The sequence below is a fragment of the Berghia stephanieae genome, chromosome 1 (genome assembly GCF_034508935.2).
Source record: "Berghia stephanieae isolate SIO BIC M18660-M18661 chromosome 1, UCSD_Bste_1.3, whole genome shotgun sequence".
Lineage (NCBI taxonomy): Eukaryota > Metazoa > Mollusca > Gastropoda > Nudibranchia > Aeolidiidae > Berghia > Berghia stephanieae.
The window spans coordinates 129,859,766-129,876,862 of NC_088360.1; the positions used below are offsets into that span (position 1 = coordinate 129,859,766).

At 35.0% G+C, this 17,097-nt stretch overlaps 2 protein-coding genes across 7 annotated transcripts in view; one reads left to right on the top strand and one right to left on the bottom strand.

Annotated features, from left to right (window-relative positions):
* The window catches only part of LOC144963159 (dynein axonemal heavy chain 6-like), a 139,919-nt gene extending 134,264 nt beyond the window's left edge, over window positions 1–5,655 (top strand). Inside the window, exons 83-87 of the mRNA XM_078896871.1 lie at window positions 836–989; window positions 1,403–1,566; window positions 2,357–2,469; window positions 3,475–3,584; window positions 4,779–5,655. Coding sequence (XP_078752997.1) covers window positions 836–989; window positions 1,403–1,566; window positions 2,357–2,469; window positions 3,475–3,584; window positions 4,779–4,882 — 645 coding nt within the window. The 3' untranslated portion in view covers window positions 4,883–5,655. The remainder of the gene's footprint in view (window positions 1–835; window positions 990–1,402; window positions 1,567–2,356; window positions 2,470–3,474; window positions 3,585–4,778) is intronic.
* Window positions 5,656–8,053: 2,398 nt separating this feature from the next.
* Window positions 8,054–17,097, bottom strand: part of LOC144963160 (uncharacterized) — a 13,444-nt gene continuing 4,400 nt past the window's right edge. For all 6 annotated transcript variants that reach the window (XM_078896876.1, XM_078896875.1, XM_078896877.1 and 3 more), the window contains exons 3-12: window positions 16,577–16,810; window positions 15,619–15,702; window positions 14,013–14,132; window positions 12,497–12,604; window positions 11,823–11,966; window positions 11,271–11,390; window positions 10,900–11,016; window positions 9,751–9,867; window positions 9,164–9,209; window positions 8,054–8,836 (exon numbers count right to left, since the gene is read on the bottom strand). In XM_078896876.1, the coding sequence (XP_078753002.1) occupies window positions 8,439–8,836; window positions 9,164–9,209; window positions 9,751–9,867; window positions 10,900–11,016; window positions 11,271–11,390; window positions 11,823–11,966; window positions 12,497–12,604; window positions 14,013–14,132; window positions 15,619–15,702; window positions 16,577–16,810 (1,488 nt within the window). In that variant the 3' untranslated portion in view covers window positions 8,054–8,438. The remainder of the gene's footprint in view (window positions 8,837–9,163; window positions 9,210–9,750; window positions 9,868–10,899; window positions 11,017–11,270; window positions 11,391–11,822; window positions 11,967–12,496; window positions 12,605–14,012; window positions 14,133–15,618; window positions 15,703–16,576; window positions 16,811–17,097) is intronic.

Sequence of the window (17,097 nt, forward strand, 5' to 3'; positions counted from 1 at the left end):
AGCACTCGCTTCACACGCAAAGAAAGCATGATCGATCCCGGGTGCAGTCGAGATTTTTTTAGAGCTTTAACTAGAGCTTTTATTTAGCGCAATATCCACTAAATGTGCTCAAAGCGCTTTACAAGGGGTCCCTGGCCAAAAGCAACACGTAACATGTAGAACGAGACATGACGCCTGTTTGGCGATATTACAATTTTTACGACAGATAACGCTGTTGACGGCCAGGTACTCATGTTACACCTGAGTACGGTGAGAGAATGTGAGTAAAGAGTCTTTTCCAGCCAAGAACTCAACTATGCGCCGAGCGAGGCTCAAACCCAGGACCGCCCTATCCGAAAGCGAGTGCCATACAACAAGACCACATAGCAGAGATTTTTTTCTGATCCCCCTGTCCACCCAGCAGTGAATGGGTAGCTGAGTCTGTTAGATTTGATGGCGGAAAGTACTTTGCGATCGACTAGCGTCCAATCCAAAGGATAGCAAGCAATTGCTATTGCCCGTTTCATGTATAGAAACCGCGATAAACTCCGGCTCCATGGGCCCAATGGCTCTGAAAGACTACTGTTCTTAGTCAGATACCTATGTGCTTTGTATCCCTGTCAGGTCCCGAGCAATTGAGTGAAATCAGCCTAACATCACTGAAGGCGCTGGGGCCCTGGGTCAACAATCTTCTTTTGCGATTTTCCTTTGTAAGAAATGTGTTTTGTATCCCTGTCAGGTCCCGGGAAATTGGGCGAAATCTGCCTACCCATCACTGGAATCAGTGGGGCCCTGGTGTGAAAGAACTCCTTTTGCGATTTTTCTTTGTAAGAAATGTGTTTTGCATCCCTGTCAGGTTCCAGGAAATTGGGCGAAATCTGCCTACCCATCACTGAAGTCGCTGGGGTCGTGGGTGAAAGATCTCACCTTGCGTTGTTCCTTCATAAGACGATGGATTACATTTGGCACTCCGAGGTCCTTTTGGATCTCAGGATTTTTCTTTCCACAAGGTGAGAAGTTTCGGCCATCTTCTTCATCATCATCATCATCATCATCATCATCATCATCATCATCATCATCATCATCATCATCATCATCATCATCATCATCATCTTCATCATCATCATCATCATCATCATCATCATCATAATCATCATCACCATCATCATCGTCGTGGTCGTCGTCGTCAATATCATCATCGTCATCATCATAGCATATTGATAAATGAACTGTAAACAGCTCATTTTAAATATTATCTATTGCTCACGGTGTTCAATATTGAATATTTATAAAACTTAATAAATTCATAATTCTAATCGTTTAGCTTTAAACTCAAATTCCCACACCTAAATTTTTCTGACCTAACACCACACCGACGCGATGGGCCGTGTATGATGTTTGCTATACTTTCCCCTTTTTTCAGGTTTTCTGACGGGCTTACTCCAAAACTACGCCAGGAAGTACAATTTCCCCATCGATCATCTGTCTTTTAAGTTCCAGGTCCTTCCGTTCCACCGAGATGAGGAAGAAATATCCGCCGAGATGATCGGGGCCGATGAGGACGGTACCATCGCACTTGACCGAGAGGTAGGTGGAAAAAGATAAAACATTTTACAGTGTTGAACTAAAAGGAATATTTACAAAAGCTTTTTAAAAAATACTTTTAAAATGCTTAACATGGAATCTTTTTGGGCTCAAAATCCTTCTTCAGCCAGCAGTAAGAATATTTAAAACAACAAAACTTCGAGTAAAATAAATGTTCGGCGTCTGGTTCACCTCGACGTAAACCCGTTTTGAATGCTGGGTCACTATTCTGTTTTGTCAAGGTACAAAGTGGCAAATAGGGAGCAATTACTGATGTAATATAGAAATCTGAAAATGTGTGGATGAAACTGTGCCAACAAAGCAGAGAGAAAAATGAAAAAAAAATCTTTAAAAATCATCAGTCTGTCTCGACAGGGGACCGAACCTCAGGAGGTCTGGGGTTCGACCCTCAGTCGAGGCAGGATGATTTTTTTGGAATAATTGTGCGGCTATCTGGTCTTGTGGGTGACACTCGCTTTCCGATCGGAAGGTCCTGGGTTCGAGCCTCACTCGGCGCATGTTGAGTCCTTGGAAAAGGCTCTTTACTCACATTCTCTCACCGTACTCATGTGAAAAATGAGTACCTGGCCGACAGGCATCATGTTTCGTTCTACATGTTACGTGTTGCTGTTGGTGAAGGACTCCTTGTAAAGTGCTTTGAGCATATTTAGTGGATATTGCGCTATAAAAAGGTTCAATTTTTTTATTTTTAAAAAAATTGTTTCTTGTATTTTTGACTCTTCTATTTTCCGGCACTGTTTTATACACACTTTGTCACGCGATTCCCCCACAGCTTCCCAAACCGGAGGATGGATCCTTGGTCCACGGACTGTTTATGGACGGCTGTGCCTGGGATTGGGACAGCATGATGTTGACAGATGAAGAGAGAGGAGTCATGACCACATCGTAAGTTTTCACAAGCGTTTTGCACATTGTTCTCAATTCTGGAGATCAACATTACCAAAGAAAATTAAAATTCCGCCCTTCCGCCCGTCGCCTAGTCATTCCATGAAGGAATATAGATAATACATCAAACAATGTCAATGGAAATCACCTTTTTTTTCCCAAAGTGAGCAAATTGAGAGTTAATAATTTTGCCCGAGAAAAACAATAATAGAGCGGGGTTCGAACCCAGGACATCCGGGTCCTACTGAAAGTTTTAAAAAGTACTGTACTGTAATCTGGAGAACCTAAGTTCGAGCATCTTTTCAAGCACTTTTGATATTCTTTCCCAGAATAATATCATCACTTGCTCCCAGTTTACCAACATGGGTGATTCTTGTAGACATCGCAGGTATGATCGATATAATATTTTCTCAGATTCCATATAGGAATGTCTCGGCAATGGTATTTTACAAAATAAATACAACACGAAAGTGTCACATTCTGTTTTATAGCAGTTTGTTAAAGAGAAATTTTACATTTGAGGAAATATTCCTTTAATGTCTTTGGCTATTATGTGTTTCAAAAAACATTTGACAGGGTATTTTCTATTCATCTCTTTTTTTTTTTTTTGGTTTTACAACAACCTTTTGTGTCGACATGTGCTTATTCGCAGTTCTCTTAACCCACATTTTATGGGTTTATTTTTAAATGGAAATACTCTCAGACCAACGCAAAATATTGTCGATTACAACAATAATAAATCAAGCCTATAAATGTCCTCTGTTTGCAGACATACAAATAATATATGCACTCTGCTTCGTTCCAATCATTCTCAACCTTCCAGTCATGCAAATAGATCCCAGAATGGACCGAGCCAGACCCAAATTTCTAAACCACCCCCCCCCCCCTCTCTTTACAAAATATTGGCGCGATCTGTATATATTTTGTGTTTCAAAAAAAATTAATGTGTATTTTCTATTCATGTTTCTTGGTTTTAAAACAACCAATTGTGTTCATCATTCCCAGCCTCCCCGTCATGCAAATGGATCCTAGGATGGACTATGAACCAGACCCAAATTTCTACAATGCTCCACTTTACAAAACATCGGCACGAGCAGGGACGCTCTCAACAACAGGTAATGTGTAAGCTGTAATGAATGTAAAAGAGACAATCCATGTTGAACTCCTACTGCATTTACATGAATGTTTGGATTAGTTATGCACCATGCTGTTGGTGAATATATTATAGCGCAATATCCACTATACGTGCTCAGAGCGCTTTACAAAGAGCTCCTGATCAACAGCAACACGTAGCATGTAGAACTAGGCATGACGCCTGTTATGCGATATTACAATTTTCCCGACAGAGACGACGCCACTTAACGGCCAGGTACTCATTTTACACCTAAGTACAGTGGGAGAATATGTGAAAAGAGCCTTTTCCAAGGACTCAACTATGCATCGAGCGAGGCTCAAATCCAGGACCTTCCGATCCGAAAGCGAGTGTCATACCACTAGACCACATAGACGCAAATAGTCAGTTCAGTCCTGAGTATGCTGTAGAAAACACCGCGTCTTTGTTCCTTATTTGAGCCTCTGGATAAGTACTGCTATGTGAGCATCTGCTTGGGCCTTCTGTTGTGTCTAAATAATATTATGTTCCACCTCCCAGGTCACAGCAAAATCTCATAGAACCATTTTATGAACCAATTCATACCTTAACGAGCTGCAACAGAAATAAGGTCAAAGTAATACTGTAATTATACTCCGAAAACGGCTCAGGATTTTTCTCTTAAATAATCCTGAAAGGTTGCAATGTAAAAGATATGATAACTTTGACAACTATGTTACTGGCATTAATGTGCCAAATCTTAACATTGCAACTGCACTTCAAGTGTTACATAATTAGATTTTTTTTTGTCAGACAGATAATGCACTTTTATTTTTGTACGTTTTTCTTTATTGATTTTGTTTGTGTTTACCAAAGCCCCTGTTCATGGGATACATCTCAGTCCTATCATCGTCTCTGCAAAATAGAAACCTTGGTTTGTGTTAGTCTGACTGATAAACAACTTCAGCTTTTCTAAGCTATTACTCTATTGAAAATAGAGAATGTGCTGTTTAGATTGACAATTTTTTAATCTCAAATATAATACAATATCCAATTAATTTGCTTTACGGGGAAAAAAGATTGTAATATCGCCTAACAGGTGTCATGCCTCGTCCTACATGTTAGGTGTTGCTGTTAGCTAGGGACCCTTTGTAAAGCGTGTTGAGCACTATGTATATAAAGGCCTTAGTTTAGATTAAATGTCGTTTTATTTCACCAGGTCATTCTACCAATTATGTAGTGGCTGTACAACTTCCGTCAGACAAACCCCAAGACTATTGGATTGCCAAGGGATCGGCCCTATTGTGTCAACTCAGTGACTAACCATCTACTATGTGTTCGTTTATGATTCTAAATTTCTGTCACTTTTTATTTTCAAAAATGTTTCGGGTGTATGAGAATGAATGGTGTTACAGAAACATAACTAAACATACACAAGTAGAGAGGTAGTGAAATTGAATTAAGCTGTAACCTATGACAGGAGAGGAAGATAGAGAGAGAGAGAGAGAGAGAGAGAGAGAGAGAGAGAGAGAGAGAGAGAGATGATAAACTCATAGAGAGGGTTAGAAGAATACGTGGAATTATAGTATTGAATGAGATAAAATAATAATGAACTCAGATTTACAATCAATTGAAATAGGCAGGAATAATTAGTAACAATTAGTTTATTTTGATTCAGGCAAAAATTGTTTTAACCAGGTTCGAAGAATGCGTGAATAACAATGTAAATTAATGAAAACAAGCTACTTCAATATTTTTATCATATTTACAATTGCAGACTTTATAATAATTTATGGTCAATATCTATGTATTGTGTGTATGAAACCCTATACACAATAATATGAGAATGTAACTTTGAAAATTAAAAGATAAATAAACAAATAAAAACATTTTTTTACAAAGAACAAAACATGTTTGAAAGAACCAAACATTTCAAAAGAATTGATTTAAAAAATATATAATCTTTTTTAAAAATAAACTAACAAAATGACAGCAAAGTTTAGATTGCTCTCGTTCCCAGGGTTTAAAAGAAATAAAAAGAAGGTTAGACGGGAGATGGCCTAGATTGTGTGGTGGTAATTAATGTACATACAGGAACATGTAATCATTGAGTTGAGACGTGCAAACCTCAGACGAACCATAATAATAGTATACCCATTGTGTTACTGCCATTTAGTGCAAAGATTGCTACTTGAAGCTCGAAGAAATAAATTAAAAACAATAATAATATGGAATAATGGCTTAAATTTGATTTACGAAAACAGATGATGTGGACGTGTTGAATTTCCCTTTTATCAAAATATTTAAAAAAAACAACCACAAAAAAACATGAATGAGATAATGAAGACGAATGAGAGATGAGAGGATCACGAATAAACAAAGTAATGTTGAAACGGGGAAATAGGCGGCTGCTTAGTCTTCAGCGGCTCGTATTCATCATGTTTTGTTGACAAAGGGGAAACCCGAATCGTCATACTTGTCACGTAATAATTAGCATTATTCCTATTTATTTTTGTGATCTACTGTCATCGTGGAATGGAACTATTTGTTTTGTTGCTTAAACTTTCACTGTACTATAAAATATTATTTATATTATTATATACTATAAAATTTTATTATATATATATATAATATATATATATATATATATATATATATATATATATATATATATATATATATATATATATATATTATATATATTATATATATATATATATAATATATATATATATATATATATATATATATATATATATATATATATATATATCGATAGATTGAAATGTTCTACTATATTATTTTATAAGGTCTTAATATCAATTCTTATCCAAGTCTCAGACTGAAGACTATTTAATAATAATAATAATAATATAATAATAATAATAATAATAATATAATAATAATAATATAATAATAAAAATATAATAATAATAATAATAATAATAATAATAATAATAATAACAATACTTTTTTCATTCAAAGGAAAGTTCTTGTAAAGGATCGCTTCATGAAGCAAAAATAAAACATTTCTGGCCGAAATGGGAAAAAGGTTGACTTGGCAATGTATGGCCGAATATTAAATATTATATGGACGGAGATAAAATATGAAACTAATTAATAATGTTACACATAGTAGTCTTGTTCATAACGGTCATTTCTGAAGATCAAGTTAAAGAGGCTAATCATTAAGTTATATAAATCTCATAATATATAACACACCTAGTGCAGTCAAATTAATTGAGAGTCGTCTTTTTGTGAAGTGTGCTTTATCCAAAGGGTAATTTATAAGTGCGCCTTTTTATTATAAGTCTAGAACTGTCTACACTTTTTTATATTTGATTTATTTACATATTTACCATCTATTTAATTGGGGTTTTTTAAAATCTATTATATATTTATTTACCAATTTACAGTTCATTCATTCATTTTAAAGATTTCCTTATTTACTATTTATTCAACTAATTACTATTTATTTATATAATACATATGTATTTATTAATTTATCATTTATTCATTTAGTTAATTATTCATACTTTTTCATTTATTAGAGAGAAAAAATATGTCTACTTATATTATTTTAAACACTATTTTTTCAATTTCTTATACCATCATGTGCCAAATTTACCACTTCAAACCATTTCTCTTTATTATTCTTAAATGCAGTTTTTACCTGCGGTTCCTTATATTTTCTTGTCCACTTTCATTCCATATTTAATTTTACAAATTATCCAATGTGCAATACGTATGTTTTATATTCAATTTGGTTTTAAATGTATTAATATATCTTATAAATAAACATGCTTTGTAATATAATGTACGTATTATTCTTTCCTCAATAAAAAAAATCAATGTCTACTTTCAGTTACTGAGTTGTTCATTTTCTCATTTAAGATTCCTGTACTCTTGCTTTTTAAAAAAATTCCAATCACTGAACAAACTTTGAGAGTGCATTGATAACAAGGTTTGGGTTTCAAAACGCTAAATTGTAAGAAATCTCTTATTATACGCCTTAAGTGATTCTGATTTCGTTATTTCTGATTGAAATACGTTTAAAAAATCAAAAATATAATTATGCGTTAATATTTATCTTTAATCTTAGCATTGCCGGTGTTCGTTTAAATTGGAATTCACCTATGGGCATTTTATCACAGCTCAGATGTTCAACAAGTGATCAACAACAATAACAATATAATAAGTATCAAGTTGATATTATCATAACCAGCCAATCGTTATCATCATCATCATCAACATCATCATCATTATCAGCATTACAATTATTATAATCATCATCATCATCATCATCATTACCATTATCGACATCATAACCATTATCATCATCATCATCATTATCATCATCACCAACATCATTAGTGTCGTCGTCACTATACCATCATCATAATTGTCGTCGTCGTCATCGCGAATATACCATTATTATTATTATTATTATTATTATTATTATTATTAGTATTATATAGTTATAGTAGTAGTAGTAGTAGTAGTAGTAGTAGTAGTAGTAGTAGTAGTAGTAGTAGTAGTAGTAGTAGTAGTATTTTTATTATTATTATTATTATTATTATTATTATTATTATTATTATTATTATTATTATTATTACTATTACTATTATTATTATTATTATTATCATTATTATTATTATTATTATTCTCATATCATCATCATCATCATTATCATTATCACTATCATCATCATCATAGTCATTATTGTTATTATTGTCATGATGCCATCACTATTATCATTATCGATTCAATGATTCTCATCATTTTTGAGCTCATCATAATCACCATCGTCCTAATCATCATCTCTATCATCAACCCTATCATCATCGTCATCGATACAATCACCTCAACATCATCTTCATCATCCTACCACCCAGGCCATGAAAAGACAACTCCAAAGACCAGCCTCCCCTTGTCCCCGCTCTACTTCCATCCAGATTCTCTGCCCTTTCCTCACCCCCCACATCAGCACCCCACTCATCACCTCATTCTGTTTGGTGGTCCTACCCAGATAGTCCCCCTCCCCCACCCCGTCCACACCCATCCACGCCTCTAATTCACCCTCCCCAAACTGGCACAAGCGCCACGCCAGAGCCATTTTACAATTATTTCGTGGCACCAAGCAGCAATTTTCCTTGTCGAATAAGCTGTTGTTGTCAAACCACACTTTGACACACTTGTCCAGCTTTGACCGCTGTCCAGTTTGAAGAGCCTGGGTGGCGTTTAGACTAACTTGGAATACGTTTGTTGTCGTCAAAGCTGTGGAAGGATGGGTTGATCATTAAAATAGCGGTGATTAAACAATGACAACCATAATAAGCTCTGGAGTATTATTTCTGAACTAATGATCACGATTTATGGGGCTGTTTAAAATAATCTGAACAAAATTATAATCAGCATGTGCAAATTGTAAAATTTGTGTTTCAATGATAGCGAGCGGACAATCTGACTTGGATAAATTGGTTAATGACCAATGTTTTAAAGACGTGATTACCTTTCACAAAAAGTTTTCTCTGTACTTAAAAAAATGTTACAAGTTTAAATTCACTAAAGCTCTCCACATGTTAAATAATTTTAACAACTCACCCATTTTCTCTTCCAAGATTTCCAGTAGCTCTTCATGTCCGTCAATCTGAGAAAAGGAGAGGGAACGGTCGCTAACTCGGTATAATAGGTGCCACTGTCACAAATAAATGTTATTCCAACCCAAACATTGGATATTTCTTACACTTACAATATTATGTAGAAACCATTAAATACCAAAATCGTTTCTTCTTCTTCTTCTTCTTCTTCTTCTTCTTCTTCTTCTTCTTCTTCTTCTTCTTCTTCTTCTTCTTCTTCTTCTTCTTCTTCTTCTTCTTCTTCTACTACTACTACTACTACTTCTACTACTACTACTACTACTACTACTACTACTACTACTACTACTACTACTACTACTACTACTACTACTACTACTACTAACTACTACTACTACTACTACTACTACTACTACTACTACTACTACTACTACTACTACTACTACTACTACTACTACTACTACTACTACTACTACTACTGCCCCCTAATGGAGTTTACTAAGCGTTGGTTTGATGATATTATCTCTATCAAAACAATGAGAACCTATGAGTTTGGGTCATCAGACCTTGAAAGAAACACACGTTGATACCAACCCTTCGTTTCATTCTTGCTATCGTCCTGGCGTGGTCAGATCCGTACAAAATTGGTTTTTCTATATTATCTGGAATGTCCGTCTTCTCCGATATTGCTTTATTTTCCAGGTTATCGACCTGTAGGATTATAATGATAATTAAGATCATTTCTATACTGCATCAAGTGAAGAAACATTAATTTTAAAAAAATAATGTAATGTTCTAAGCAGTATAAAAGGTTGACATTATTACTTTAGCAGTTTTTTTTTCTCCAAATAGGCAATGGTTGATACCATTTTGTAGACATTTCAATAATTTCATATTTCTCAAGTTATCAGAAAAATACATAGACCCTACTTATCACACAAAACGGTCAACTATTTTTACTGTAGAATTTTTTAAACATTTAATTTATTTTCTTTTTTCTGTTTAGAGGTGTATAAAAATATGACGAATTTAAGTTATGTCAGACATCGCCAATCTTCAAAAATGGAATTTCCTCCTGAGCATAACTAGATAGGAAAATGAATTCTTAGTTGATTATTACCAGAGCTAGACTCAAAACCAGACGCGTAGATACCCGTTAATTGTCTGTTGTAATTTTAGTTTTTATCCACGCCTCTAATTCACCCTCCCCAAACTGGCACAAGTGCCAAGCTAGAGCTATTTTACAGTGGGCATGATCTATATTACATTTCCATGTGCTCGAGGTCATTGGTCACATTGCAAAGTGTGCTCAAAATGACCCACAAAGTGAAAAGTGAAATATCCAACGTGACAATTGGTCATTTTGCTCAGCATGACTCATGGGTATGTTTACAACTTTCAAAAACAAAGCAGCGTGTTTAGATACATTGACAAATGTCCATCGTTGTACAGCAACAAATCATGTGATCGATGACTAGGTTGGACGAAAACCTGAATATAGATCGCTCCTATTATTTCGTGGTACCAAGAAACCATTTTCCTTGTCGAATAAGCTGTTGTCAAACCACACTTTGGCACACTTGTCCAACTTTGACCGCTGTCCAGTTTGAAGAGCCTGGTGGCGTTTAGACAAACTTTGAATACGTTAGTGATTTTACGAAAGTTGTATCGAGCGCCTATAATCAGAATGTCTCTAATATCCAAAACAACAGTAAGGGGGTCCAGACAGAAATTAGTTCTTACCCTTTGTTTTAACTCCTCTAAACTGGTGTCACCGATTTCTTTTAACATTTTGTCATTTTCCAATCTGTCCCTCTGCCACTTGCTTATGCCAAATATACTTGCCTCTGTATGTTTTATCTGAAGACGAATAATTAAAGACACAAAAATATATCCGATAGATACATGGATTGCCTTGCAGTTTGAAGAGGAAGATTGTTTTGTTTGTTTTTTTTTTTTTGTTTTTTTTTTTTGTTTTGTTTTTTTCAATTTTCTTATATTTTCTTTCTTGCTTTGCCTTATAGATACTACTGTTTCATATACACTTTTTAAATATCTTTATCTTACACCGGTATCCGCTCAGCAATTTCTCAAATTTAAAAGAACTGCCATACTCGTGATTTCAAGCTGTGTAATTCCTCATCAAAACGTGCTTGGATCGTGTCCAGGCTGTCTTTGGTTTTATTTTCCCTGCTCAAAACCAAATCGTCCATTTTGATTTCCAGCCCATCAGTCTGGTTATAAAATAAAGAGCAAAGAAAAGATTAAATAACAAACAACAATAAAAAAAGCCCAACTTTTTCTATTATATAATCTATCACTGAAATCAAATAATGTATGCTATTAATTTTTCAAATAAAGATTAATGATCAGCCGATTACAACAATTAGATGTCAGATATCACAAATTGTCATACTAAGGAATACAGATATACAGTTAGGTAGACTTTATAGTAAGCACATCTACAATGTTTTATAGTAATAAATTTGTGTTTTTGAATGGAACTCGAGGACAGGCAGCACAGCCGGTATTCGAAATAGGTACCTTTCGGGTAAGACGCAAAGATCGTACCGTTGAGCCACGCTGTCCCGTGAATTAAAATTCCATCCTAATTTGATAACGTTTAACTATTTAGAAAATGACGCATGTGTTCTATAAAGGTTTACATGTTGATTTGAGGACATGGCAGCTTGAAGATTAAGTATTTTATTGTTCAGTTGCTCAAAAAGCTTTTTGTCGGACTCCGTCTTAGATTTCCTCCATGAGGCCATTTTGTTGATGGAATTTTCCAGAGAAAGGACTTGGTCAATCTGGTCAGTTTTCAGTGGAAATAAAGAAAAACAAATTGTCAATTGAGGAGGTCAGAACATGCCTATAAGAGATAAAAGAGATAGAATCATTTCAACTTCAATTGACGGCAACATGAATTTTAAATAATCGTTTTTATTTTGAGGATCATTAAAAACATTTCAGAGTCAATGACGAAATGACAAGTACATCATTTTCATTTATCATTATTATTATTATCATCATCATCATCATCGTCATCATCATCAACAACAACAACAACAAAAACAACAGCATCATCATGATGTTCGTATGTTTCATATTCTAGTTCGTTTTAATAAGTTAACTTTTTATAATCTCTGTCATCTAACTTTCTTTCGTGAAGCCGACACTATTCGGTTTAACAATGTGTAGCCAGCCATATTCGTTATAAAAAATCATTGCCTTAAAAAGAAACCACTGTGTTATATTCCATTACAATAATATCTATATATTCTGTAATATTTAATCTCAATAGAACTAAATAAAAAATAAAAATCTTCCAGGAACCAACTTTGGGCTGTAAAGTATCCATCAGATTTTCTTGTTTTTGGAATCTTCTGTTATCCTCTTGTGTCTTCTTCTCCAAGAGCATCTGGACGGACCGAACATTCGACTTCAGCTGGAAAAAAAAATTGTGAAAAAGTCTTTGTAAGGGCTAGTGGATATCTTTGTGTAACTTCACGTTAAGGATGAAAATTAGAGGAAATAACCTATAATTAGAAGATGGAACTAAAGTAACTATAGTCCGTTCCAAGTCCTGTGTGTACGGAAATATTGCAAATGCCTCCAAGGTTACGAAATGTGGAGCTGTGATTTTTTGCATGCGGGCTTATATTTTAAGTGACATTACGAATTTTGAATACCGATAATGATTGACCAAACGGATTTCTCACAATGACGAATTCTTTTGATCTTTTCATCGTTTGCAATAAAATATGACTCAAAGAATTGAATGATAATCGGCAAAGTGAGTGGAACAGATATTTATGTTTTAATAGTAACACGAGGTGAAGTGAATTGAGAAGTGTCAGATGGCAATAAAGATTTAAAAATTTTGCGGTGAAGGTGATTTGAGCCCCGGCATCTCAACCTGGCCACCAGAGGGATTTTCTGTAATCGACGTTATCCACCACTCAATAACAAAGTTGTATCAAGCGCACCATTAAAAATTTTTTATTAAAAATCAAATTCCCTTTATTCATCCCATAGGGGAAATTTGTCTCCATGGTCTTTTCCAAGGGAAGACTGGAATAACCCAGGCGTCAGCCGCAGGGCAGCGCCGCAATTTGAGCTAGGGTGAGATCACTTGCTCAAGGCCACACAGCGCAGCAGCGGGTGATCGCGAACTCGGTACCTTTCAGGTACGAAGTACGAAGCAAAGACAGTACCGCTGAGCCACGCTGCCCTTTCTCTTCCGAATTCTGTGGACTGAATCTTATTATTTTGTGTCACATGACTGACGTCCTAAGTCGTCATGTTTTTGGGTTTTTTTTCACACGATGACAATTTTAATTACAGATCGTAATCGGTCCAAAACAAACAAACAAAATCTTAAATTCTGATTTTTTAAATTAACCATTTCAAATAATAGTTATATACATCTATTGGGTAGATTAGCTAAATCAAAACCTCATGATATCAACGCGTTATACATTAAACTTATAAAAACTATGGCAGCCTTTGTTATATAACGCATTATTCTACAAATGTGCTCAAAACACTTCACAAGGATTCTGTACTCTGGAAAAAAAACACATATTTAAAATATTGGCCAGGAAACTCATCCTTCAAATATCGATTGATTGAAATTACCCTCATCTTGCCAAAAACTATGAAACCTGGGACTCTGCGTAGTCCCAGGTTTGAGAGTTTTGGCAAGATGAGGGTCATTTCAATCCATCGATATTTGAAGGAGGATGAGTGTTCTGGCCAAAATTTTAAATACATGTTTTTTTCAAAGCACTTCAGGTGTCCCAGACCAACAACGCCACTGACCATCAACACTGGACAGGCAGCAAGAGACTTACAATTCCCTGAACGGCTGTGATCTTAGTCAATGACTGGACTTGGTTTTGGGAAGTTTCCTCGCTTTCTTTCAGTTGTTTGGTTCTGATGTCAGCGATGGCTTGGTGGCAAGACTCGATGATCTGGTGGGAAATTCATCCATAAAATTACAGATTGGGACTAAAACGATTTCATAAATCAGAATTTACACGTATTTATGTCATGTCTTTTATTGACCAGACACTACCATCGATTTAAAAAAATAATAAACACAAGCATCTATTAAGCGCGATATCACTAACACTACACTAGAGCTTTTATATAGAGCAATATCCACTAAATGCGCTCAAAGTACTTTACATGAAGTTTCAAGCCATCAGCAACACTCCAAATTTAGGACGATTCATGACGCCTATGAGGCGCAAGAATTTTTTTTTTTACGATAGAGACAACTATTAACACAAATTACACCTGAGTATGGTAGGGAAGAGCCTTTTTCCAAAGACAACTTTACACTATCCTCAGGGGGATTTGAACCCGAGACCTGTCCAAAGTGAGTGTTATACCATTAGACCATAAACTACGCGTACCAATGAGACGAAGGATGTAGAATGTGGGATTCTTTTTGGTTTTTAGATACGAATATATATTATATATCCTGTTACGCAGGGGGTCGTTAACATAGAAATAATCCGCGTCCGTTAACTGGAGGGGCGTGGGTTCGAATTTTGGTGGAAACACTGAGATAATTTCTTGGTGATTTCGGGGTTTTAATGGCTTTATCCTGTATTGTCCAATCAGAGACGGACCTTAAAACGGAGCCATCGCCTTTTAAGCTAACTTTAATTATGTGATGTGTTGGAAAGAGCGTTGAAATTTTAACTTTTTTATGTATTCTTAATTTGATAAAAAATAACAAATAAGAAAAAAAACTTGAAGAAAACTTTCCTTTCAATCACTTGTGTATTGATTATTTTGAAAGCTTAAAAGGTAACCATAATGTAGGTTGTTATACGTGTTTCAACAAAGTACGCAGATCAAAGACAATGCAAAACCCTATATGGGGCAACGTGTTTGTCACTGATTATGTCCCTCAGTTGTGTCCAACACGTTGAAAACCCAAAGAAAGAAAACTCACATGGAATAAATATTTGAAATGTATATTGATGAATTCTTCAAGTGAATAAAACTCACAAATCACACAAAACAATGGGCCAGAACAATAAGATACTTGTCTTACTTGAGATGGATTCTTTTCTATTATAATAATTTAGTCACTGATCAAAGTCTACAGTAGGTAGAAAACGTATTCACTTAACCCTCTCCATACAAACCATAGGAAAATCATCACATTCGTTACGATGCAACCTATAGTTTACTCATTCTGATTTCTCTTGTACATCACAATATTTAAAGAAATGCTTTGATTACAGCTATAAATACTGAACACTGTGTTGTAGAGCTCATTTTGCTGAACAACATTCTGTATAGAATGCACTTGTTACTTTTTTGAGAAAGAAAAGTCTATTTTTTTGTGTGTGTTGGGTGGATGTAAATTTTCGTGGGAAATTCTAAAAATGGCTGGTAAGGAGAGACTTAATACCTGAGGCTCCAAGAACGGTGACTTACCGAGCACTCCATCTCACTCAGTTTGCTGTCTTGGTTCTCCTGGAATGTTATTAGTTCCTCTTGTTTTGAAGTACAATTTTTCAGCTGTGAAATATGATAACATTGAGACTTCAGTTATCTTATAAAAACTTTGAAATAACACTTTAGAAAATACAAATAAGATGCAGCTTTCTTTTCGTGCCAATCTTTCTTTATAAATAAAATGTCTTAAATAAAAATCGAGCTTTTATATAGCGCAATATCCACTAAATGTGCTCAAAGCGCTTTACAAAGGGTCCTTGGCCATCAGCAACATGTAACATGTAGGACGAAACATGACGCCTATTAGGCGATATTACACTTTTTTCGGACAGAGACACCGCTGTTAACGACCAGGTACTTATTTTACACCTGAGTACGGTGAGAGAATGTTAGTAAAGAGCCTTCTCCAAGGACTCAAATATGCGCCAACGAGGCTCGAACCCAGGACCTTCCGATCCGAAAGCGAGTGTCATACCACTAGACCACATAGCCGCACAATGTCAATCAATTAAATCATAGCGCACGGTGTATTTGTTGTCAATTAACTATTGCTAGACAACGGCCATCTCGTATTGATCTTTACAAGACCGTATTGGTTGAACGGCACAAACATTAAGCATCCAACTAATTTTCCATTAGTCTAGATATGAAAGCGTGATATATTTAAAACAATTCTCTGGCATGAAAAGAATCGGGTTTATTCAAAATATAAAAACTATCTATTGATTAAATTAAGGAAAGAAATATCGCCATTAAATGTTTTTCTTTTCTTTATTTTCTAAAAATATTTATGTAGATTCTTGTATTATTCGTGTTGTTTGTTTCTTTTGTTTTATTTTTTTTTTCTTATATATTATCGAGATACTTATAATTTTGTTAGTCATTCTCTTATATTATTCCCCTTTAATAGGGACATGCGTTGTCTACTTCTCCTTACCTCATTCTCCAAACCACTGATGACGGATTCCCTCTGACGCAAGTCGTTCAGTTGTTGTTTTAGGCCTTTGATGTTGTTGGACATTCGAAACATTTTATCATTCATGGTTTTCTTTACACTGGCCAGTTCCATTCTCAGGGACACCACCTCGTCATCTCTGGACCGAATGGCCTCGTGGTTGGCGTGAATTTGCTTCAGCATCGTGTCTATAGTCTGACGTAAGTACCCTATATCCTAGTGGTTTCATAAAATATGTACAATGTGCAAATCAATTTAGAGATATTCTTAAATTACTAAAATAAACTTTCGAAAACACAAGTTTGTATATAGCAAAGCATCTACTGAATATTCTCAAAGCGCGCTGGTCGGAAAAGGGGTTCCTAGATAACAGCAACAGCCAGGTACGTACTCATTTACATTTTTTTCAATGATGTCGGAAAGTGAATTGAAAAATAAATATGTATAAGCAGAAACATAAAATTCCAATTTTAAGAGCTTGATAAATTAGACATATATTCTGT